At 33.7% G+C, this 25062-nt stretch overlaps 1 protein-coding gene across 1 annotated transcript; it reads right to left on the reverse strand.

Annotated features, from left to right (window-relative positions):
- Positions 1 to 22718: 22718 nt before the first annotated feature.
- Positions 22719 to 24775, reverse strand: LOC129895943 (protein JINGUBANG-like). Its single transcript, XM_055971733.1, has 2 exons — positions 24151 to 24775; positions 22719 to 23838 (listed from the first exon to the last, which is right to left on the reverse strand). The coding sequence occupies exons 1-2, from the start codon at positions 24706 to 24708 to the stop codon at positions 22987 to 22989; spliced, it is 1410 nt and encodes a 469-aa protein (XP_055827708.1). The 5' UTR covers positions 24709 to 24775; the 3' UTR covers positions 22719 to 22986.
- Positions 24776 to 25062: the final 287 nt, after the last annotated feature.

Here is a 25062-nt window from a genome sequence, read left to right on the forward strand (position 1 = left end):
TCGTCTTTCAGAAGATAGGATCGTTAGAAGTCGACCCCTCATATGAACTCATCCTAAAACTTAGCCACGACGAATCTTTTGGACTTAGCTTGATCCTAGGGGTCCTTCGTGACCCCACATCACCTCCAACACTTCTCAATTTCTCAAGGACTCGTCTTAACTCCTGCAAATGCTCCACAATACTCGAGTTCGACCCTACCCGAATATAAGAAGGGTCCGAATCTTAGGAAAAAAATTTGAGGGGTGTTACAGAAATGGGGGTTCAGGACTAAATTTCAGTGTCTTTATTTCCATGCACCCCGACACTACTGGATGATTCCCTCTATGGCGGGATGGTTCCACTATGACAGGATGGTCCCGCTATGGCAGATCAATCATGAATTCAACATGTAAAAGTCCAAAAAACGAGATTATTTTTGCAATTTTGTTTTTGGGAGAGCAAAAGACGACCTAGGGCCATTCTTTTTAAGTTCTCCACTAATCTCTTCGATAAAGGTAAGTAATTCATTCCTCTAACGTATTATTCGATTCTTAGTCAGTAGAATCTATTGGAATTAACTTGGGAGAAGGTTTTGACCTAAAATTAATGATGAGAAAACCCCTAGATTGGTGATAGGATCATGAACTTGGCCAAAGATTAGTACTTGTGTTTAATTCGGGTAAATTAGGCAATTTTCATTGATTCTTTGCATTAATTATTTGTTTTAGATCAATAACAAGCCAAGAAACTCTGGAAGGGGAAAGCTCAGGTTTTTTAAGGACATTTAGGCTTGATTTCGTGGTAGGTGATGGTTTATTTTTCCGTATGTGTTATGTATACCTGTAAACTGCATTAATAGTATTTCATGCATGAATGTAAATAGAAAAAGATGAAATGATCCAAATGAAATGATTATTTGTGATCAAATGCATGCAATGAACTTGTTATTTGATTGTGCAAGTGTATTGTGATTGTTCTATTGGGTACCACGCAAGTGTGTAAACTATTCATTTTTTATTGTGGTTGCTAGATCGGGTATCATGGCGGTACATATTGGATTGGGTACCATGGCGTTACATATTGGATCGGGTACCACATCGGTACATATTGGATCTGGTGTCATGCTGATACACTAATTATTGGAATGACTGTCACACGGGCACACTAACAGTTTGGGCATGGGTTCCATGAGAGGAACATTGTTGACTATTGTAGTTGTGATTGACTCTATGAAGCTGTATATTGTTCATGAAATGATAAATTGATATTATGTATCTATATATGTGTTGTTTTACTATGTTGTGGTTACTTGTATATATTTTATCTACTAGATTGACGACGTGATCCTACTAGTACATTGTTGTTGCGTGTACTGATACTACACTTGCTCTTTCCTTATTGAGTACAAGGCATTTTTAGGCGACTGCTGAGAAACCTCAGCTTTGAGATCATTGACCTGTCGAATTCAAAGGTGAGCTAGTTCTTTTAGGCTGTCCGGATTCATCTAGGATCTCAATCCAATTTCTTCGCATTTAGGCCTTTTCAGACTCTGAACATACCTCCTATATAAACTTGATATACAAACCATTTCACGCCAGACCACCACCATAACCACCACATAAACTTGATGAATAGTTTCACAAATCATACGAAGCACGAATAAATTTACTGGTACCTTATTAAAAATGGTATTCAATTAGACAACCTTTGATTCCTATGGCTTTTGGATTAATGGATTGTAAATAGCTTATAAGCTTTAATTATTAAAACACATTTTATAAATAAACAGTTATATATTTGTATAAAAGTGCTAAAACTGTAATTTTCCTTATCTCAATTTATGTGCCACAATTTTCCTTTTAATTTATCTTAAAAAATGTCACATTTCTATAATTAGAAAGAATTTAACTTAAATTCCCTTTTTTTCTAAATGAAATGATTTATAGCTACACAAATATAAAAGATTTGTTTTATAGACATCAAATTTCACAAGTTTTTATTTTTTTAATTCTTTATGTCAAGTAAAATACTGTCACATAAATTAAAAAGGATGGAATAATAATATAATTAAATAACAAGCTTATAAGCTAAGCTAAACCTGGCGTAGTTCTTTTTCAAACAATACTTTTCCTAGTGTATCTTCGTGTTGAAAGTTGAAACCGTGTACGTGTGAGAAATTTGTAAATGAAAGTTCATCAAATGGAATAACTTACGTCCACCCCCTATACTATAAACACTTCTCTCACATTATCATTTTCATTATTCCAATCACAATATTTGTTTAACCAATTCTTATTCAAATACCAAAAATGTCAGGAATCATTCACAAGATAGAGAAGAAACTCCACATTGGAGGCCAAAAGGAAGGAGAAAAGCACCATGACCATGATAAGCACAAGCAAGAAGGGCACCATGGGGAGCACAAAAATGAGCATGGACATAGTGAAGAGCACCATCACAAGAAGGACAAAAAGGATAAGAAAGACAAGAAAGATAAGAAGCATGACAGCTGCAGCGGCAGTGATTAGATTACCCCTTTAGCTATGCGATCCGCAGAATCTAATAACTTAGCTCAAACTTTTGTACTTGTGTTAAATTATATACAAAATAATATATTCAAAACTCAATAAATAAAAAAAATTCATAAATTAAAAATTCTAATTCTCTAGATATGTACCTAATTAACCTTTATCCAAGGTCATGGCAATAGTAGTTAATTTCTTTTATGTATCTATTTATGTGCCGATCGATGCTCTTATTATTTTTAGGATAATACATCAAAATCCTTTCAAATTTGGCAGCATAATTTACTTTAGTATTTTAACGATACGGGTGTTTAAATGCCCCGCTTAACAACTTTAAAATGAATTAAATATAATCCTGAGATCATAAAACCACTCTCACCTACCACATCATTGTCATGTAAGCACCACATCACTGCCATGACAGCACCACGTTATTAATTTTATTTATTTATTTTTATTTATTCTTTAACACATCTTAAATTAATTTATCCTAATTAATTAATTAAATATATATATATATTTTTTAAAGTCAAAATATAAAAATGACCAATTTTTATTTCCTCCACCCCACGCCTACCCACCCCTCACTTCTTTCTTCTTTCTTCTTCCTTCTTCACCATTTTTGTCCCTCACTGTTCTTCTTTCTCTTTTCTCCCCCCTTCCCCCCCCCCCCTTTTGTTTTTCTTCTTATCCTCTTCCTTTCTTTCTTTTTCCTCAAAATGAGATAAGCAAATAAGAATGGAGGCTTTCTTCCTCTAAAAATAAATCACCATTAATATATCTTAATTTTTCACCAAAATGTTCATCAATGGCGAATTTGAGAAATTAAAATTTCAAAGAAAATATGTAATTGATATTTCAATAATGGGTATGCCGAACGGGTATGGTAGAGTTGAAGATGAAGATGAAGAAAAAAATAATGCGTCAATGGAGAAGAAGCTATATTGGGGAGAATAAAGAAAGAAAAAGATTTTAAAAAATTGTGGCCAATACGAAAATTTTCATATTTTAATAAAAGTTAATATATCAAGAAAATAATGTTTAAAATATTAATTATATATTGACCTATTAAAAAATGTCGTGTATGATTTTATAATTTATTTTTTAAAAAAAAATGTCTTCACTTGCTTTAAGGAGAGTGCAGTCACTCTCTCTGCCACGTCACCCTTTAAGATGGTATTTAATTCACTTGAAATCATTAAATGAGGTATTTAAACACCCGTGTAGCTAAAATACTAACATAAGTTATGCTGCCAAGTTTGGATTTGGGGGGATTTGATGTATTATCCCTTATTTTTATGCATCTTTTATATTTCTGAATTCTAATGTCTTATTCTTAATCAATAAAACATCAACCATGCATGACATTTTCTCAGCATGTAATGTATCACTTTTGTTATCGACTAGTCTATATATATTTAATTGTTTATTACTGTTAATTAAAGACAAAATCCACTAGTAAAGTTGTGCATGCTTTGAACAACAACAAAAGCCATAGCAGCTTCATTTCATCATCTAGAGAGGCCAGGAGTTCAACTTAATGTCTCCCCAACTCTAAAATCCATTAATCTACAAATTAAATGATTCGACTCTTGATCTTTTCCGTCGCAAGTAGAGTTGATGGAGTTTATTTTGCGTCAAAAATAATGTTTAATGCAATAGTTACAAACCGTTATAGATTCACTTTATCACCATACACTGTTTATTTTTCCAAATGATCAGCTTGTCGTCATCACCACACACTACTAAAACCGCTCTTATCAAGTGGAAGAACAAGAATTGTACCTTTTCGTCCCATACTATTAGTTTTTTGTCTTTCTTTTTGACTGACTACGGAAAATATCATGAATATCATTCATATAGTATTTTCCAGGCAAAACATATACATATGTAATTGAGTAATTTCCCTCAACAATCACCCACGTTTAGAAAATTGCCTAGGATTATCACTTTAGTTTCTTTTAGGATTACAATATCACCCATATTATAAGTCCATTGAACTAAGTGGATTGTCCATTGTATTTGTATTCCCTAGGTGATATGAATCTTTTTCGGATAACAATGTATCTACTAATTTGACATTCAATATGATGACCTTTGGAGTGATTTCTGAACCTATAAATAGATATATCATTCACCATTGTAAGATACATTTGAGTAGAAGAATTTGAATAGAAGAAAAATTATCTTCTTCATCTACTTATCTTGTCTTCTTCTCTTTTAGTTATATTGTTCTGAGCTTAATTTTACAACACGTTATCAGCACAAACTAGTCTCTACCATTCATCAATGAAGTGGGTAATTGTTACACCCGATAAAATTATCAAAATACCCCTACATGAGAGATTGCTCGTTTAACGCATCTTCCTTAACGTTTTTGGTCAATCCAAGGCCGGAATGTTGATCAAGATGAAAAATTGTGTGGAAAGATGGTCTTGGTTAAATTTTTAGGCCAATCGGATCAAAAGATAAATTTTTGGAGTGAAGCGATGAAAACAGAGAAGTGGATGACAAGTCCACGTCGCGGACCTGCCGTGGATTGAACTTAATTCTATCCTATTTATTTTTTACGGGGTTAGAATTCGATCGAAAAAAATTTGGAAAAAAATTGCACTATGAGGGAACCAGTCCGCATCGCGGACCTGGTCCCCTACAGGCCAATTTTTCTGGACGGAGTTATTTTTAAAGAGGGGCATTCCAAACTTTTCTCCACCCCTCCTATACTTACCCCATGACTGATATAAGTCATTTTCGACCTTAAAAGAGTTTTTAAACGCATTCCTAAGTCTTTTACGCTAATTTAACTTAAAAGGCTAGGGCTAAGGAGTGGAGAAGAGGCTAGGATTCAAAAGATTCAAGCAATATCTTACAAGATTGATTGTTCTATCTTCATCCCAGGTATGTAAGGCTGTACTAAAGCATGAAATTTGTTCTTCCATGTGCCCCATGATTGTGATAGGTTGATTTGTGAATGAATTGAGTCCCTATTATTGTGTTTCTTGAGAATTTTCTTTAAACTTAACATATTTTTACATAATATTGCGTAATTGATTATTTCTATGAGCTTGTTTTTAAACAAATAATTTTTGACTATTTACTTCATAAACCCTCATGATATTTTTACTAACATTGGATGAATATGATTAAGGATTGAGTCTAGAGCCTTGGACTTGTGAATGTATGATTGTGATTGCAATGTAAGCATGATGATGGTCTCGATGAAACTTGATAGTCTTTGCATCTTCATTATTGAACCAAACTGAATGGTCTCAACTAAATATTGTCATAAATGATTGTCCCAACTACTCATAAATGAATGATTTGGGAATGATTAAAAGATTGATTATCCAAAAATATTGATTGGATAGGACTGATGAACAGATAAAAGTCCATATGAGACTTGTTGATTGGTTTTATTGGAAGATTGATTGTCCGAAATGACTGATTTGATAGAACCGATGAACTGATAAAAGTCCATATGAAGCTTGTTTATTGGTTGATTGAGATTAATTGTCTTATGAGCATTGAGTCATGGGAGGAGTATCGAGCATCGAATTTGGTTAGAGTAAGTAATAACTCGAACTCAATAACTACATCGTCAAGCGTATGAGAGGATTGAATTGTTAAATTCGGATGTTTCCCTATTTTATTATCCTATAAAGATAGGACTTGATTGATTATTCGATCCAGATTGGTAAATTTGTCCTTTACCCTGACAAGGTATTGGACAATTGTGGCAACAACAATGAGCTCGTTGTATGATCACTGGCTAATAAGTGATTGTTGTTGGATAAGAGAAACTCTCATATAGGTCTTGATAGTACTCTAATTTGATTGGATTGGATTGTATATGATTAGTCTCTGTCGAAACCTTACTCTTGCTTTAGACTTATGACATCTTGATCGAGCTTCTTACTTCTTAATTTTAGTTATCTGAGTTGATAATAGTCTACCTTATGCATGTTTCATTCTGTCATATTACATACTCGTACATTCCATGTACTGATGTCCATTTGGGCCTGCATCGTTTCATGATACAGAGACAGGTACTAGAGGTCATCAACAGGCACATCGTTGAGGATTTATTCATATTTAGCTAATTGGTGAGTCCTCCCTGCTTCTAGAGGATGCACATTTATCTTTTTAGATTTTTAGTTTAGTTTTCTTCATTTGAATTGAGGTAGCCATGAACCTGTCATTGACACCATTTAGATAGTACTAATAGAGGCTTTATAGACTATATTGTTGACTTGTTGATTCGAAATTATCTTTTGGCTAGTTTCATTCGTACTAGTCTTGTTGATTAGATTTGACAAATTGTTGGCCTTTGGCCTTATTCTATAAGTATTTATTTGATCATCTTGATTAGTTAAGTCTTCCGCTGATAGAGAGTTGATTGAATGATTGTGTGAACATGCCAAGTGGTTCACTCGGGGACTAGCAATAGTCTCTGAGTGCCGATCACGCCTGGATACCCTCTCGGGGCGTGACATTAATATTCTTTAAGTTTCCACATTCTTGTTTAAAAGTTATCAGATATGAATATTTTCACGTGCTTCTTAGTATCATCTTTATGATTATTGATTGACATACTAAGAAGGAAAAATGATTCAAAATAATATCGATTCATACATTCAAGTTACTGCCATTATACCACCAAATTCCAATTATTTTTATTTCATCTTGTAGTATTTTGAACAATGAAGTAAACAATACTGATGTAAGTCTCAATGTAACAGTAATTGAAATACAGAGAAGTAGAAGATAACTGGAGAAGAAGATGATCTCATCTTTTAAATTGTATATTGAAGAAGTGAGTAATACACAACAATGAAGAGATCTATAAATACACATACTCCGGACCTTTTTTGTGCTAGCAGTAATCAATTAGCTTAACTAACTAATTAGGGCTTCTTAACAACCGTTTAACTAACTTACTAATTTCCTTCTTAGCTGAATTTAACCAAGACTGAAATGACTAAAATGACCTTTTTCTTTTATGTCTTTAACAGTCCCCCTCAAACTAGGAGGGATGAAAATGTCCAGAACTCCTAGCTTGGAAAGAAGGAACTCATGTTGTGCTCTATTATGTCTTTGGTGAGAATGTCAGCAGTCTGATGTTGTGTAGGTATATAGCTATTTCAATCAAACCTTGTTGAAGTCTTTTTCGGATTAAGTGACAATCAATTTCTATATGTTTGATTCTCTCATGATATACTGGATCTACAACAAGCTGAATAGCAGCTTTGCTATCACTGAAAACTTTGACAGGCTTCTTGATATCAACACTTAACTCTTCAAGTAATCCTAGTAGCCATACTAACTCTGTAGTTGTAATTGCCAAACTCCTGCACTCAGCTTCTACTAAGCTTCTGAGACTGTAGTTTGCTTCTTTTCTTTCCATGATATTAGAGAATTTCCTATCTTGACTACATATCCAGTTACAAACCTTCTGGTAAGTAGGCATGCTGCCCAATCAACTTCACAATATGCAATGTTGCCTGAAGTATTTGACAATAGTATTCCTTGACCTGGATTTTTCTCTCTATATCTAACAATTCTTAAAGCTGCCTCCATGTGAGAATTTTTGGGTTGCTGAAGGAACTGATTAATGTTTGAACACTATAGGAGATATCAGGTCTTGTCATGTTTAAGTATAGCAACTTACCAATCAACTTCTAATAAGCAGTTTGATCTACTAGTGGATCATGTTCTCCTTCTTTTACTTGATCATCATAATGTTTTGATGTTAATTTCACATTAACATCTATAGGTGTACCTGCAGGTTTAGATGCAGATAAACCAACCTCAGAGATGAGCTTAAGTGCATACTTCCTTTGGTGAATTGTGATTCCAGTTTTGGATCTGGCAAATTCAATTCCTAAGAAGAATTTCAATTCTCCCAAGTCTTTTATTTTGAAGGCTTGTTGTAGGGATTTCTTTGCTTCTTTAATGAGTCTTAATCTTCTACTAGTGATTTAGCATATCATCTACATACACCAATATAATAGTAGTTCCTTCATCTGTCCTTTTTGTAAATAGAGAATAATCATACGTAGAGCCCTTTTGGATTGACTTATAAGTTACTTATAAGTTGTTTTAAGTTTTTTTGAGTGTTTGGTTGGCCAACTTAAAGTTATTTTGTATTTAAAATAAGCTCCAAAAAATAATTGGGTTTATTTGGATAGACTTATTTTAATCAACCTATAAGTTGAAAACAACTTATAAGTTAAAAAAAATAAGTTTGGCTGCACCTACTTATTTTTTTTTAACTTATAAGCAATTTTTCAACTTATAAGTTCTTAAAATAAGTCCATCCAAACATGCTTTTACTTTGCTTGAACTCCATTTTTAGTAAAGCTTCTGTTAACTTATGGTTCCATTGTCTTGAAGCTTGTTTCAATCCATATAAGAATTTTATTAGTCTACATATGTAAGACCCCGGAAGTTGAAAAGACAGAAAACGAAGATCTAAAAATGAATTTCCAGAAAACTCAACTTTTGGCAGCAGGTGGCCTTCAGGAGACCCACTACGGACCGTGAAGGGCCATCCTAGTCCATGCCCTATCAATTGGGTTTCAGAGGTAAGGACCATGAGCGGCCACCATGAGCCATGGTACAGACCACAAATCGTTATGGCTCCCGTAGTGGAAACCTTTGTAGGCCTCCTGTCAGGATCACTTTCACGACCCATGTTAATGGACCGTATTTTCCTTCACGGACCGTGAAGGTCACTGTGGAGGAGGTCCTGAAACCATCCCTGCAAACCTAATGCAAGTCCAAGGCAACCACCATGGAGGACCACCATGAACCATGGTGCTCATAACGGACCGTGGTGGGTCTCGTGGTGGGCAGCCTTCCAAAACTCTTTCCTACAAATCCTAAGTACCTCACCACGGAGGGGACCATGGACCGTAGTTCCCTAAACGGCTCGTGGTGAGGGCCCGTTTTGAATTCTGAATTCAGATTTAATGAGGGTTATTTTAGTCATTTCCTATGCTTTCATTAATGCATATGGACAGTTTATGAGACTAAATTCCTTTCTATTAACTACCCTAAAATCTTCTAACCATCTCATTCTCAACATAACTCCAAAAATCCAAAACCCACTCTCCCAAGTTCTATTTCAAAGGTCTTCTTATTCTTCAAGCAATTCAAGGGATCTATTCAAGGTCAATTTCCATTCTCTTCAATTTAGGGCTCATAAAGGTCAAGGTATGTAAGACTTCATCCATGGGTACCTTTCACCCATAGAATCCCAAAGATTTCTTCTCAACTCTCTTATGATTTCTTCAATTAAAAGTCCTAATTGCATGATTTTCATTGGGTCTTCTCAATTGTAATATTCTTCAATATTATTAGACTAATTATGCATAATTCACATCATATTGCATGATTTCAAATTGAATTTCAATGACCCATGATATATGCTAGTTTCAAGTATGATTTATGAGATATGATCATGATTTTCAAGTTATATTCTATGAAAGTTTTATGCTATGAATTAAAGATGTTTTATGCAAAGAAGTTATGAATGATGATTCTATGATGTTTCAAGCAAAGTTAAAGATAGGGAAAGCTAAGTCTCTAAAGATGTCTATGATCAAAGATATGTAATGATGGAATACCTACACCCATATTGCATGAAGTTATACGATAGATGAGCTCATCCTATGCTTTTATTATGATGATGCTAGATGAGCTATTCTTATGATATTTTATAAAGATGGATTGATATGAGTTATTATCTTTACCTATGATGTTTATGATCATTTTTATGAGTTTCGTTGAGATACTGACTAAGCACCGAGAAGACTTTTAGGTGGTGTTCGATCTGATAACGCAGTTAGTTATCTAAGGAAATTCTAGTAGCAACTTTAGTCTCGAACTACGTTGCCCGCGTAGTTCCCTGCGTAAGTTTACATATGCCAATATGGTGAAGCTAGTGAATCCACATAGCAAAGTTAAAATAGTTATTAATGGAGTATGCCCTAGCAAGGTAGCCTCCCTTGTCTCAATGCAAGAGTCATTGAATTCCATGTATTAGCTTGCATGGTCTTATATGTCGGTTAAAGGTCCTATTCCACACAGTTTCAATTGAGGTATGAGTTCTTATGATGATTATGAGATTCTTTAGATGCATTGACCAATAAGATAAATGTTTTAATGTTTTCATGATTTTACTAATGTATTAAAGATATTGGTCTTGCATTCCGTGATTCATATTGATTATGTCCTATGTTTATTGATCATGCATATTCTCACATATTTAGTGTATTCCATGTACTAACAAATATTTTTTGACTATATTGTATAATAATATAGGGACCGACGAGAACGTTCATCCTCTTCCCGCTCGTGGCTAGAGTTTTACTATTAGCTTCTTACTGTTGGTGAGTCCTTACAGTTCAAGGACATGACACTTATATCTTATCTTGACAGTTGTTACTTCATTCTCGTATGTTGTCTATATGGGTGAGTTATGAGCTTGTCTTATGCCCCAATCGAGTTATTAGAGATATGTTAGATAGAAAGAGTCTATGTTATCATTTTCTCATTTCGAGACTTATGTTCTATTTGAGATTTTACTTCCGTATCTTAATTTAGCTTTATTTCTTAATTTTCTTATGTATGCTCATGACCGTTATGCTAAGAGGCTTGGTTGGAGTCACGATTAGGCCTTAGGTCGGGTCGAGACAACATACTATCTTCTCTCCCAGACTGAAAAATCCTTGAGGTAGTGACATATATTTCATCTTGTAAGTCTCCTTGCAAGAATGCATTGTACACATCCATTTGGTGTATATGCCACTGCTTAGATTCTGCCGAGGCTAAGATAGTTTTTACTTGACCATCTTTACCACAGGAGATAAAGTTTCTTTGTAGTCTATTCCTTCTTTTTGACTATAACCCTTAGCTACCAGTCTTGCCTTAAACCTCTCAACTTCTCCTGATGATTTATACTTGATTCTGTAAATCCATCTGCACCCCATATCAGTCTTTCCTCTATTAATTCAATTAATTCCCAGGTGTTATTGGTTTCAAGATCTTGTATCTCATTTTGCATAGCTTCTACCCATCTAGGATCTTTGATAGCCTCTGCATAGGCAGTTGGTTCAATTAACACAGATGTAGCAGCAACAAATGTTTGATATGACTTTGAGAGGTGACAATATGATATGCTATATGATATAAGATTTTTCACATCCTTGTTGATGTTGAGAGACACAAAGTCTTTCAGCCACATAGGAGGATGAGTTGCTCTTGTTGTTCTCCTAGTAGATATTACTAGTGTAGGATTTGTTACTGATGTCTCCTCTACTGGTATTTCATCCATTGGCACAACATGATCTGATGGCTCTAACTCCTCATGCATCACCTGAGTTGATGATGTATTGTCAAATAGTCTGTATTTCTTGGTGTTCCCCATTTCAATTAATATCTACATACTTGTCCTCGACTAAACACTCTCGTTAATAAATAATTTATTAAAGAATTATTTTTTCTAAATTACACAAATTAATTATATTTTAAAAATCCAAATTCGACTATTTATATTACATACTCATCTCTTTCATTAAATTAACAGACCTTTCAAGATCAAAGATAGTCAACATATGCACACATATTGTCAACGCATTCCCAATTGGTATAACAATATATCATATTAATTCACATTAATTAAAGCATACAACAAATAAAGCTTACTACTTTAACTCGAGTACAATCTTGCTTTTAATAATTAGTTCAATTCTTTTTCTTCCAAGAGATTTACTCACAAAAAAAAAATCGATAATAGATGAACTCTATTATACAAATGATTATTATCTTTAAATTTTAAACATTAATAATTTTGATGAATTTCTAGATTGCAGTCTTCCTTCCATTGTCTAGAATGGCTTTGAACTGTTGAAATATTAGTTTCCTTTCACATTTTCAAGGGAACAAGTCAATTTGGTTGTTGTTCTTCTATCTCAAAAGTCTGAAATGAAATGGACAAAGAACAATATATTTCCATTCCTTCCCAATGGCCTAGGAATTTCAAATTCATACGTCACTAATTTGCAGTGCTTGCTAAAAAATAGCGACAAATTATTCAATAATGTATTTTTTTGTAATAAAAATTAAATATACATTTCAAATGCTTTTTGTTAATTCAAATTTCACGACGTCTAAATTTTAGATCTGAAGCTGACCTAAAACAAATATGCTATACAATCTAGTATTTCTCTAGACAAATGTATATGTACAATTTCTCAGCAAAGAAGCCACACTAAGATACAAAAAAAAGTAAATTATGTACTTTTCTTGGTCAACCCCAAATTATGTACTTGGGCATCGAGCCGAGAGCTTTTTAAAATATCGAGGAGGGCCAAGCTTAATCGAGTTTTGTTAAAATCTAATCCAGCTTGAGCCGACTTGAGTTAGCTCCTTAATATTTAGTTCAAACATTAGGGAGATCGGAGTCAAAATGACTATTTTTTTCTATAAAAATATATAAATGACATTTCTCTTTTGAAGTAATCAAAAGGGATAACAACGATTTTGGCAAAAACAAAATTTAACGGCACACCACTGTGAGTGCAGCGATTTTACAATAACTTTTTTTCTTTTTAAATATATCGCTGCAACTGCAGGAAATTTTGACCAATTTTTTTTTCAAGATATATATCGCTGCACTGACAGTGATTTTAACCAAAATTTTTTTATATATCGCTGCATTGGCAGCGATTTTAACCAATTTTTTTTGGGTATGTTTAGTTTTTGGCCTCTACATGCTTGCTAACAAGGTATGTTTAGTTTCAAGAGTGAAGAGACTGCCTTTCTTTGAGTGTGTTTTTGGTTGGGTGGAATGTGTTGGCTTTAGATTTTATCAACACTGGACAAAATACAATTAGTTGTAACTTTTGGAGGAAGGATTAAAACTGTCATTTCCAATAGATGTTACATATAGAAACAGAAGAAAAAAGTTGACTTTCATGGAATTGGATGTTATAGTAGTATTGCAACACTGCAAACCTTAACGGTAATTTCGATTTTCTATTTAAGCTGTTCTGTGGGCTTTGTTGTCTTTTATTTTAAAGAGGAATTTTCGCATATAATCATTTAAAAATATTTTAATTATGTTTTATAGCTATAATTTACTAATTATAATTCGTAGCTATAGTTATAGTAGCGTTTGTATAATTTGCGCAATATTTGTATACGTTTGTATAATTTGCGCAACAATTCATATTTTTTGTATAATGTTTGTATATTTCACTATACATTTCATGCACAACGTTTTCATAATTTGCTATACAATTTGTAGAGCTTGTATATTTCGCTATACAACTCGATTCGTGCACACCGTTTGTATAAATCACGCAAATTATACAAAACTCAACTGTATAATCATGCGAATCATACAAAACTCAAACCGCAATTATAGCTAGATGTTTACTGCAAGCCATAATTAATTCAAACTATAGCTATGTTAGCTGATTAATTAGTATATATTTGTTTATCCACGTTATTTTTCCTTTTTTAAAGTAACATTAGTGTCTAGCCAACTTGTGTTCTCCTTAACTATTTTACCAGGTACATGCTATCTCCCACCCACAAGTAGTGGATATGTTATGGTCTATGGGCTTTGTTGTCTTGTATGTTATGGATGTTAAAAGTCCAATTTGTGTCAAGGGCCAAACCCATTGGTGAGCCCTTAAAGTTGGCACCAACTTTCACTTAGACACCTAAATCAGGAGATGTTCATTTTAGACACCTAACGTAAGGGTCTGATGTGTCATTTTAACACTTTTACACAACTGACACCTCGCATGTTTTCCACCTACCTGAGGCACATAGAAGCTATTTTTTCATCTGATGTGACATCAAACAAGGCCTATAACGGTCATATATCTCTTATCTATATATTTATGCCCCTTCTTCTTCATTTTTGCCCTAATTTCTTAGCTTGTTTCTCTGATTTGGAAAAAGAAAAAGGCAAAAATCAGTTTTTTCTTCTTCTGTGTTTTTCTCTCTTTCATGTCACTCCTCTCCTACACTTTCATGTCGAGCTTCTCCAACTCTTCTATGGCCTCTTTGGATGAATGTCGATATTGTAAATGTGATAATAAAGCACTATTAAAGACTTCTTGGACCCAACTAAATTTAGGTCGTAGATTTTTTACTTGTAAACTTTCAAAGGTAAAGTAATTCTTTATGTTAATATTTTTACTCATATATTACAACTTTTATTCAATGTGAATCTTAAATCTCCATTTATTTCTTGTAAGTACAAAAAAAAGAGGAATAAATATTTTCTGTTAATTGTGAGCTTCTAATTTTTTTTCTGATTGATTTTGTATATAATGGGTGGCTGTGATTTTTTTTATTGGTATGAAGATCGACACCCTCCTAAAGCAAATAAGGTGATCTGGAGTTTGTTGAAGAAAGTCAAAACTTTTGATAAAAAATAAATCCAGCAAGAAATATATTTATTGTTGGTGTGATCGCTACTGGATTGATAATGTTTGGAATATGGAGATTGAAGCCTAATTGTTAAAATGTGTTGTGTTATTCAGGTATAGGTGGTGGTCTATCATTAGGTATAAGTGGTGGTGTAGTATTATTTTGATGTTGTTGTTGCTGTAAAGTTGTCTATGTTTTGGATGAAATTAATCTTCATGTTGTTGTTGTTGTAAATTTCTAGCTAGGCCACATTTGTATGTATTTTGATGTTATTGTTGTATACAATTCACAATTCACATCTTGTTGAAGTGAATACATATTTCACTTATTAAAAGTTCAAAATCCTATAAATTATTGGATATTGTGGTAGCTTTTCATTGCCTTCATCAATGATATTCTGCAGCATCTCTATTTGAGAAACAAGGCGACATTTGCATTATGTGACATGACAATTTAATACCAAAAATATTTAATAATATCACAATGTAACTCAAAAATATAATCCACAATGAACTCAAAGTTAGCATTATGCTAAGTACCACGACCAGTGGACTGGTTTAACAAGGTTACAATCCTCAAAAGTGATTACGTTACATAGCAAAAAGTATTCAAAACTTCAAGCTGCTGTTACTTTTTCTTTTTGTTTGCCATTTGCTGCAACTGGAAGGTAGTGACAACATCTATTTTTCCATCTCAAGTCCCTAGGCTTAAAACCAAGGTCTATGCAAATTGAACTTGCATTCTTAAAATTTGAACCTGTTGGTAGAATTTTTTGACTTGAAGTCCCTGGCTGTTTTTACAGAAAAAGAGAAACCAAAATTAGTAAGTAAGCTGCACTAGTGAAGATTAGTATGTAACTAAAGGAGAAAACAACATACATTGAGTATTTGGGTTCCACTTGCACTTGTGAATATGCCAAATCCAACATTACTTGATCCACCATATGATGGCTTCTTTGTCCCCCCTCTTGCAGAGTCTTCTCCAGTTGCTGTAACTCCTCTCTTTTTTCCAATAGTCTTTTTTCTCCTCCAATGTAGTTGACTTGTTATTCCTCTTGTAAAAGGAATACTTGTATCCACATATGATGGTGGTTGGCTTGAGCTTGTATCATTCACCCTCTTAACTCTACTTGTATCAGTACAAACTGTTGTTGAAGAAGCATGCTTGCTTGATGTTGTTGATGCAGGTTGGCTGAATGTTGTTGGTTCGGGTTGGCTGAAGTTTTTTGGTTTAGGTTGACTGAAGTTTTTTTGTTCAGGTTGGCTACTTTTTTATGAGTTTTGACCAGTAAATTGTGAATTATGGGTAGTTGCTTCAGAACTTTGACCAGCAACCTGAATATTTAAGCACAAAATATATGTTTATTAAAAATTCAACAAGTGATTGATATAGACACAAGTAAGTATAAATTATGTTACCTTGCAATATCTCTTGTTATGACCTTGTTGTTTACACATGGAACAAGTCTGTTTCACCCCTTGTTTGGACATTTTTCTATACTTCTTTCTTGGTTCATCTTTGTCCTTTCTTCTATTTCTTGCAGGTCTGCCAGGCATTGTTTTAGGTTCAGGAGGTTCAATCCTTGGATTGTTAGTTTCAGGCCACATCTTCATATTTGGAATTGGTTTGATGAAATTACTATAAGCCTTTAAGAAGGTATCCTTCTTATACCAATGCTCCACAAGAGGTTCAGGCTCCTGTTCTATGTGGCAGCAAGCGGCAATAGCATGTTGGCATGGAATGCCTCTCAGTTGTCAAGTTCTACAACTACAAACTCTATCAGCCAAGTTACCTGTATGTATGTACTCCCCTTCTCCAATCTCAAACCCAACATCAGAATTTCAAAGCACCTTACATGTCCTAGACATGTCCTTATTCTCCTCTAAGATAAGTCTAGTCATAGGTGTAATATCAGATATCCATGTGTTGGCAAACTTAATCATGTCCACAATTTTTGTCATTATCTTTTTCCTAATTTCCTCCAACATGATTATTATAGATTTGTGTCTACATGATATGATCCATGAGTTAAAGGTCTCACACATGTTATTTTCAACTACCACATTTGAAATGCTCTTGAAAGAATGTCCTAACCCATGACACCTTTGGATAATGCAATAAGTCAGCACAAATATCCTTACTAAATTTGCTCATTTTATGAAGCTCATCTTTGAACTTTACTTCAAAACTTGCCTTTGAACATCTCCAGAATTATTTTCTCCTTTCCTCTCCCTTCCAGGTTTGATTCTAATTAGACCAAATATGTCTAGCACACCGTCTAACTTAACATTTGGTAGCAGTTCATCAACAGCTGCATGAAAACCCGACAAAGAAAACAAAATGCAATTCTATACTTAATAGATAATCTAATAGCTTTAGCAAATGTAATATGTAATTACCTTTTGCATATTTGCCATCACAATAAGACCCTGTCCAGTACCCAACTGTAGGTCCTCTTTCAAGTAATTGATAAATAAACTCCAACTATGCTTAGTTTCCTTATCTACAACTGCCGAGGCTATAAGAAATATCTGATTGTTTCCATTCTTGCCAACTGCTACTAGAAGTTCACCCTTGCAAGCACCCTTTAAGAAACATCCATCAAATCCTATTATTCTTCTACATCCTTCCTTCCACCCCCTTTTCAATGCATCCAAGCACACATAGAAGTATACAAACAAATTCTTTCCTGGTGCAGTTTCTCTATCCATTCTTAAAAAAAAGAACTATCAGGATTGGTCTGTTTTATAACCTCAGCAAAATTACATAATCTTGCAAATTTCATAATCCAGTCACCCATGGATTCTCTAAGAATCATTAGCTTTGCCTTGTAACAGGTGGTCCTACCCACATACAATCCTAACTTCTCCCTGCACAATTCTTGTATTTTCCAAATTTTTATGGATGATTATTTAGTTATTTCATCCCTGAATTTGTTTGCTAGGAATTTACTTGTACATATTTTGTTCTTATTTGATGGAGAACACTTATGTATAGGATGGTAGTTCTTGATAAAAAAATTACCAGAATCTATATCAATTGCACCGTAACACAACCATTTGCATTTTTCTTTGAATTTATATTTAGTCCTCACTCTATGAATTTCATTAGGCCTTAACTTAATCTGATAATTATTTTCTACTGCATAATTTGTCAAAGCCTTTCTAAATTGTTTAGCATTTTCAAAAACCATTTCAAGTTCAAAAATAGAGACTTCACATTCAACATCATACCTGACATTTTTACTCTTTCTTCTTTTTGGTTGATCAACAACCCTAACAGCTTCTACATCTAATACATCTGTGCTATTATCACTATCACAGTCTGAGCTATCGATATACTCTTCATCTCCTCCTAATATGCCAACATATCTATCCTTCTTATTTTTTCCAATATCTTCAAAGCCTCTATCAATACCAGCTTCACCTACTGGTATTTCTTCAGGTACTTTCTTTTTTCTCTTAGGATTAAGATTTCTTTTGTTCCTCCTTTCAGATCTAAAGGATCTCAATTCTTCATCAACATCTGAACCATCTTCATCAGGAATGACATTTATATCTGAATCACTACTATGCAAATCTGACTCATTCATATCTGAAACATCATCAGTCTCATTCACATCTGAAACAACCTCATTCTCCATATTTCCAACATCAATAGAGTCTGGCCATGGTAAAAGACCAGCTGGAGTTGGCAATTCCTCTAACTCATCAATTTCATGGACCACATAAACATGAAAGTCATTACCATCTATTAAGTCTTTCACATAGTCTAACAACTGAATATCAGAAGTAATTTGGACAAATTCATTGTTAATTTTATTTTGACAGTAAAAACCCTTCACATTTGTGTACCCAAGGTCTTCAGTGTATGAAAGAAACTCGACAAGGCTAAAATGATCTTTATCAATGGCAACGACAAATACATCTACTTCTTCTCTGTAAGTAGGGTTAGGGTCTGCGATAACATGACCCCATGATGAAAACATGTCAATATATAGTCGTCCATATCTCAAAAAAGAAATACCCAAAAAGCCCCTTACTTTATCAGTGCAATTTTCAAAAAAAAAACTAGTTACAAAATGCTAACAGAGAGTGGACACAACCAGAACATACACCTTCTTCTTCAAGGATGAAACATGCAAACACAAGAAGTAGTTGATAGAAATGTCAAAACGCCCAATAAAAATGCAATCTCCAACACTTGATTTCAACCTTTAAACCTGGAAATTGACAACATAGACTAACATAACAGTTAGTACAAACTAAGAATTGAATGAAAATCAAGAAAGATTGAACTTTCATACACTTACCTAGGTTTTGATCGGTGAAATTGAAGAGGGTTTCTCCTTTGAACTGAAGAGACAATGGAGAGATAGTGTTGAAGATCAACTTTTGACCATTTAATCTTAAAGTTATATGACTTGTAAAGTTGATAGTGTTGGCAGGATATAATTGGTTAACTATTCTGTGGAGAAAGTGTAATACACGCTCTAGATTCCAACTTCAGATTATTTAAAAAGTGTCAAAATGACACATCAGACCCTTACATTAAGTGTTTATAATGAACATCTCCTGATTTAGGTGTCTAAGTGAAAGTTGGTGTCAACTTTAAAGGACCACCGATGGATTTGGCCTTGTGTCAAGCTATTCAAAGATGAGCATGGAGTTATGTACTTGGTTTATCATGCCTCTAAGTTATCAACAATTAATGAAATCTGATTGGTTCATACTATATCATATTTGATGCATAGAATAATCTTTCCATTGAAAGAGAAATTTTGGAGAAAGCTGCACAAACCATTTAGGAAGAAGTTCTGCCAAATGTGCGTGGTATTAATAAAAGGTAGTCGATGCATACATTTTTTTTGGTTAAAATCGCTGCCAGTGCAGCGATATATAATAAAAAAAAATTTAAATCGCTGCCAGTATAGCGATATATATTTTGAAAAAAATTGATCAAAAATCGCTGCAGTTGCAGCGATGTATTTATAAAAAATTATTGTAAAATCGCTGCACTTGGAGCGATGTTTCGTCGTTAATATTTTTTTTTACCAAAATTGCTGTTGTGTCGGCATTTTGCCCCTTTTGGTTACTTCAAAAGAGAAGTGGCCTTTTATGCACTTTTTGTAGAAAAAATAGCCATTTTTGGCTCCGGACTCCAACATTATGTTATACCATTAAAAATTTAAATTCATAATAAATTTTTAAGGGGAGAAAAATAGTTTTGAATAAATGGACGAATGAAAAGAGTAGGTCAAAGTATTTCAACAAAGAGCACTAAATTACATCTTCAGGATGATCCGGTAAGGATAACTCAGCTCAGAAAAAATCAAAGTTGATACCACTTATGCCGATAATAATCATCATCCTCTGAAGAGTACATGAGACCGAATGCTAATCCATAATCAAATAAGCTAATCTAGTGGTCATATAATTACAAATTCAATTGAAAAAGAAAGGAGTTTAGAAGTCAAAGTCTTCGCCAACCTTTACGCAACCGAGTATATTGTAATTGAGTAGAGCTCGTAATTTTGGATAAAAGACCTAAGTTTTTACCATCACACAAGGCTTAAACCATAATAGCTCTTCGAATTCTTTTAGATTACGCTGTTCCAAGGCTACGACGACGCATACTCAGTTTTTTTAGATGCTTTGTATAGACTAATTGGTGAATAAAGTGTTACCGTTATTTGACAAAAATATAATAATTTGACTAATATAACTAGAATTATCAACTTAGAGAAGTTCGAGAAGGGACAAAAAATGAATTTTGTGCATTGAAGTTGTTAGTTCATGGACGGAAACTAACGGTAGGATGTATCTAAAAGGATATTTTTTGTTTATTATGATAATAATAAGATGTACTTTAAGTTTGGGGTATAATTGAGGAATGATTTTGGCCAAAACCTCTATATATTGATAATTCAATTTAAGTTTATTGAATAAAGTTAAATATCAAAGTAGTCAAAAAATTACTAAAGAATTAATTGAGCTGGCTCAAATGAGCCCCAGCTTGATCGATTTGAGCTTTAATTCGAGCCAAGCTGAGTAAAACTTTGACCAAAATCGAGCCAAGCAAAATACATGCGAGCCGAACAGAGCTCCAAGCTGGCTTAACTCTTTGCCCAGACCTACTCACGACGCAAGCTATAAATTTACAGATGAAAAGATGGTGATAATAATGTTGAAGCAGAATTAGACAATTTTGTTATTTTAATCGATGTTACCGTAACTCGAACTATATGAATATTTTAAAGTGAAAATAGATACAAATTAATACAATCATATTCACTTTGAAAACATTAACTTTACTACTAACCATATCTCCTGCCTTATTCTAAATTGGCGGAATGACCTAGAAGATCCTTATACTTGATTTTGTTTGTCACCTGAACTTTTTTACTCACGACTTTGTCAGTTGAACACTTAAAGTTATTAAAACATATTATTCTAAACCCATCCGATCATGTGTGTTTCTCAATCGCGCTGATGTGGATAACACATCACTATCCACATCAGATATAAATTGTCACATTTTTTTTTAATTACAAATAATATATATATTTTAAAAAAATCTCAAGCTCATCTCCAAATCCCTTTTTTCTCGATTTCTTTTCAATTTTTCTTTTCTTTCCATATCTTTCATCTATTTTGCTATTTAGATCTTACCTTATCTTTTTTGTTTTTTTCTTCCCTTGTAATTTTTTTGTGTTGAAGAGGAATTAGAGACTAATAAAGCTTTGTTATAGTATTTTATTATAATTTTTTTTATTTAATGGTGGTGATAAAGTGACTAAAATGGAGGTGAGAGAAAGAAAAGAAGAAGATCAAAAGATGGGTCACTATGGAAAAATACATCCAAAATGCTCTATATAAAATTGCGTTCAATTTTGAAAGCATCAAACATATGTATTTCAAAAACCCATCTAAAATCCGAATCTATTTCACAATCAAAAATCCCCCTCTTTTTTGCCCTTTTTTTTTACCCAAATCTAAATAAATATTCTTTTTCCAATCATACTAGAACTCTCAAATGATAGAAAGAATAAAGGAAGAGATAGAGGAAGAATTGTGTAAGAGTATGAGAAGAGATAGAAGAAGTGTGTGTTGGTGGTGGGAGTTGGTCGGAAATTATGAGGAAGAAGAAGAAGTGTACAGTAGATTGGGGATGGGAAATTTTTTGTAATTGTTATATTTTTCCTTTTAACATCAATATTTTTTTAAATTAAAATAATTGTCTTCACTTACTTTTAAACACGTGTAACCACGCTTTTTATCTGATTCAACAAAAAAAGGCCATATAAGCTTGATCAATGATCAAAGGGGTTTTAAAATAAATGTGTTTTAATAACTTTAAGTGTTCACTTGACAATGTTGTGAGTAGAAGAGTCAAGTTGACAAACAGAACCAAGTACAGAGGTCTCACAGGTCATTCCGCCTTCTAAATTTGATGTGCTTGCATCTTAGCCGGACTATATACATAAGAAAAACAAATACATACATTATAAGATTACATAACTCATTTTGTATTCACTGACTCTATATACTAAATTCAGCTAGCTCTGCTAATGCATACCCCCCTTGGGGGCTGGTTGATGTTGTTGAGCTGGCATGGTTGCCGAACTACATATAATACATATAAAAAATAAAACGTACTTCCTTCATTTCAGTTTATGTGATACTATTTTTTTATTAGTCCTTTCAATATAAAGAAGACACATCTCAAAAAGAAATACGTCACATAAATTGAGATTGAGAAAATATATTATATGTAATATGATGTCATTCATTTTGAATCCACATATTCTACATTCTAAACTCGGCTCTGCTAACTTGTACCCATTGTTGGGATTAGTCTTGAAGTTGGGCTTGCATGCGGCGCACGGCCATGATTTCTTTCCAAATCTTCACCGATTTATCCAAGCTACCACTATACACGATAAATTGAGATTGAGGAAATATATCATATATAATTATATGATTTTACTCATTTTGAATCCACATGTTTTACATTCTAAATTCAGCTCTGCTAACTCGTATCCCATTGGGACTGGTCTTGAAGTTGTGCTTGCATGGGAGGTGGACATGGTGATACTCTCCAAATCTTCACTGATTTATCGAGGCTACCACTATACACGATAAATTGTCGATCACAATTACTTGTTGGCCCATGATCTTCTTCAACAGCCATACACTTAACAGGACCAGAATGTCCTTTCAACACCGACAAACATATATGATCACAACCTTCCCTTCTCCACACGCAAATATTCGTGTCAGCTGATCCACTAAAAACTAAATTCCCTGCGGTGGCTAAACAAAGAACCGCTGATTTATGACCTCTGAGAACTCCTCCATGTGACAAAAACTTTGCGCGTTCCCAAAAGTTTACTAGTCCATCAGATGAACCACAATAGAGGAAATTGGAGCTGGGATCAACAACCAAAGATGTTACCGCGCATTCTTGGTTCAACAACGTTTGTGAAAAGAAGTGTTTTGTTTTATTACCTTGTAATTCTCTTCTCCAAACTTTTACCGTTCCATCAGCTGATCCCGAAAAGATTAGCCCATCAAATCCAATAACTACTGAATTTACTGCATCTTCATGTGCGTTTATGGATTCCAAACACTTAAAATCGGATGCTCTCCAAACCTTTATGGTTCTATCCCAAGATGCTGAATATAAGAGATTTTGATCTTCACTCATGCTAAGAGATGAAATAGCATCAAAATGTCTGATCCACACGGAATTTCTATTTCTTCTCACTTTAACGTAATTATTCGGATTCATTGAACTTTTTATATATGCCTTTAAAGTTGGTAACGTTCCGATGCGCCTATAAACGTTTGGATCGTTAGGAGAAACCTTCCACACTCGTACCTGTTGAACACATAATTTTTTTTTAAAATAAAAATAAAAATATGCTTTCTGTAATAACGTAAGTTTTTAGAACTCAACATGATATTCTCACCCTATATCAATTCTTTATTTTTTTTTAAAAATCATAGGTAACAACTTAAGTCTTTTGGATGAATTAGCTAGACACACAATACAATCATGGTACGTATAGCCTCTCAACATCAAAAATAATTTTGGTACTCCCATGAAGCCACATATTTACGATATAATTAAGAAAATAAAAGTCTGGTTGCTTAAACTTCTAGATGAGATGATTACAGATCTCAACCGTACCTTTCCATCTTGATGACCCGTGAAGATTCTTTCTCCATTAATGATTATTGCCTTCACCAATCCACTATTTGATTTGAATCCTGCAAATTCTTTTTGATTCTTCCATATCCTAATATTCTTGCTATCTGATCCAGTATATAACAAGTCTCCAGAAGTCGCTAATGAATATATATGTCCTTCTTCACGAACAAGAGAGCCAATAAGGCCCATGTATAGATAGCTTTCGACATGAGATGACCATGGAGATTTCGATAAAGGAGATGTTAGGTCCATAGAAGGCGCTAAATATGGAGTAATCGATAATGAATAATGTTCCTCTGAAGGAGAAGGAGAGATCATCATGTCGTAGTCGGAGCTCAATCCAGAAGCGCGATGATTATGATCATAATTTACAAGGACAGATTGATCAGACGTATTGCTCGTACGAAAATTAGCATATTCGTCTTGATCATAATTTGGATCAGATTGTAACATGCTCCCAAACGTTTGTCTCCTAGGGACGTTGTTGTGATCTTCCGTAGCCATTTTGTTGTTGTATTTTCTTGAATTCCTCATCATGTATTCTTGAAAAATAAAAATTTTAACAAGCGTAACGATGTGGGCACTGTCTCAAAGGAAATGTTAAGTAAGATGTTGGGAGAAGAATGTGTGAACAAGGTACGGCAATGAAAATATTATTTACTTACTGAACGAGACTTTTGGGACATGAAAAATTGTCAAAACTCTATTTATGGAAAAACACTATTTACGGAATTTTTCTTTGGCAATTAATAGAATGTCGATTTTGAGTTTTCTTTCCTCTTATGCTCTCTTCTTTTTATTTTTTCAACGATTACTAAAATTAATGTATTAATACAAAAGTGTTGATGAAGAGCCTCAATCTATTGCTACTTGGGTGAGATAGAAGAATCA

Source organism: Solanum dulcamara, chromosome 7 (genome assembly GCF_947179165.1).
Source record: "Solanum dulcamara chromosome 7, daSolDulc1.2, whole genome shotgun sequence".
Taxonomy (NCBI): Eukaryota; Viridiplantae; Streptophyta; class Magnoliopsida; order Solanales; family Solanaceae; genus Solanum; species Solanum dulcamara.

Bases quoted from the DNA above. Each gene is read 5' to 3' on its own strand.
- LOC129895943 (XM_055971733.1), bottom strand. From the start codon at position 24,708: ATGATGAGGAATTCAAGAAAATACAACAACAAAATGGCTACGGAAGAT. The intron at 23,839-24,150 runs GTACGGTTGAGA...TGTGTTCAACAG, and splicing joins CGGGTCATCAAGATGGAAAG to GTACGAGTGTGGAAGGTTTC.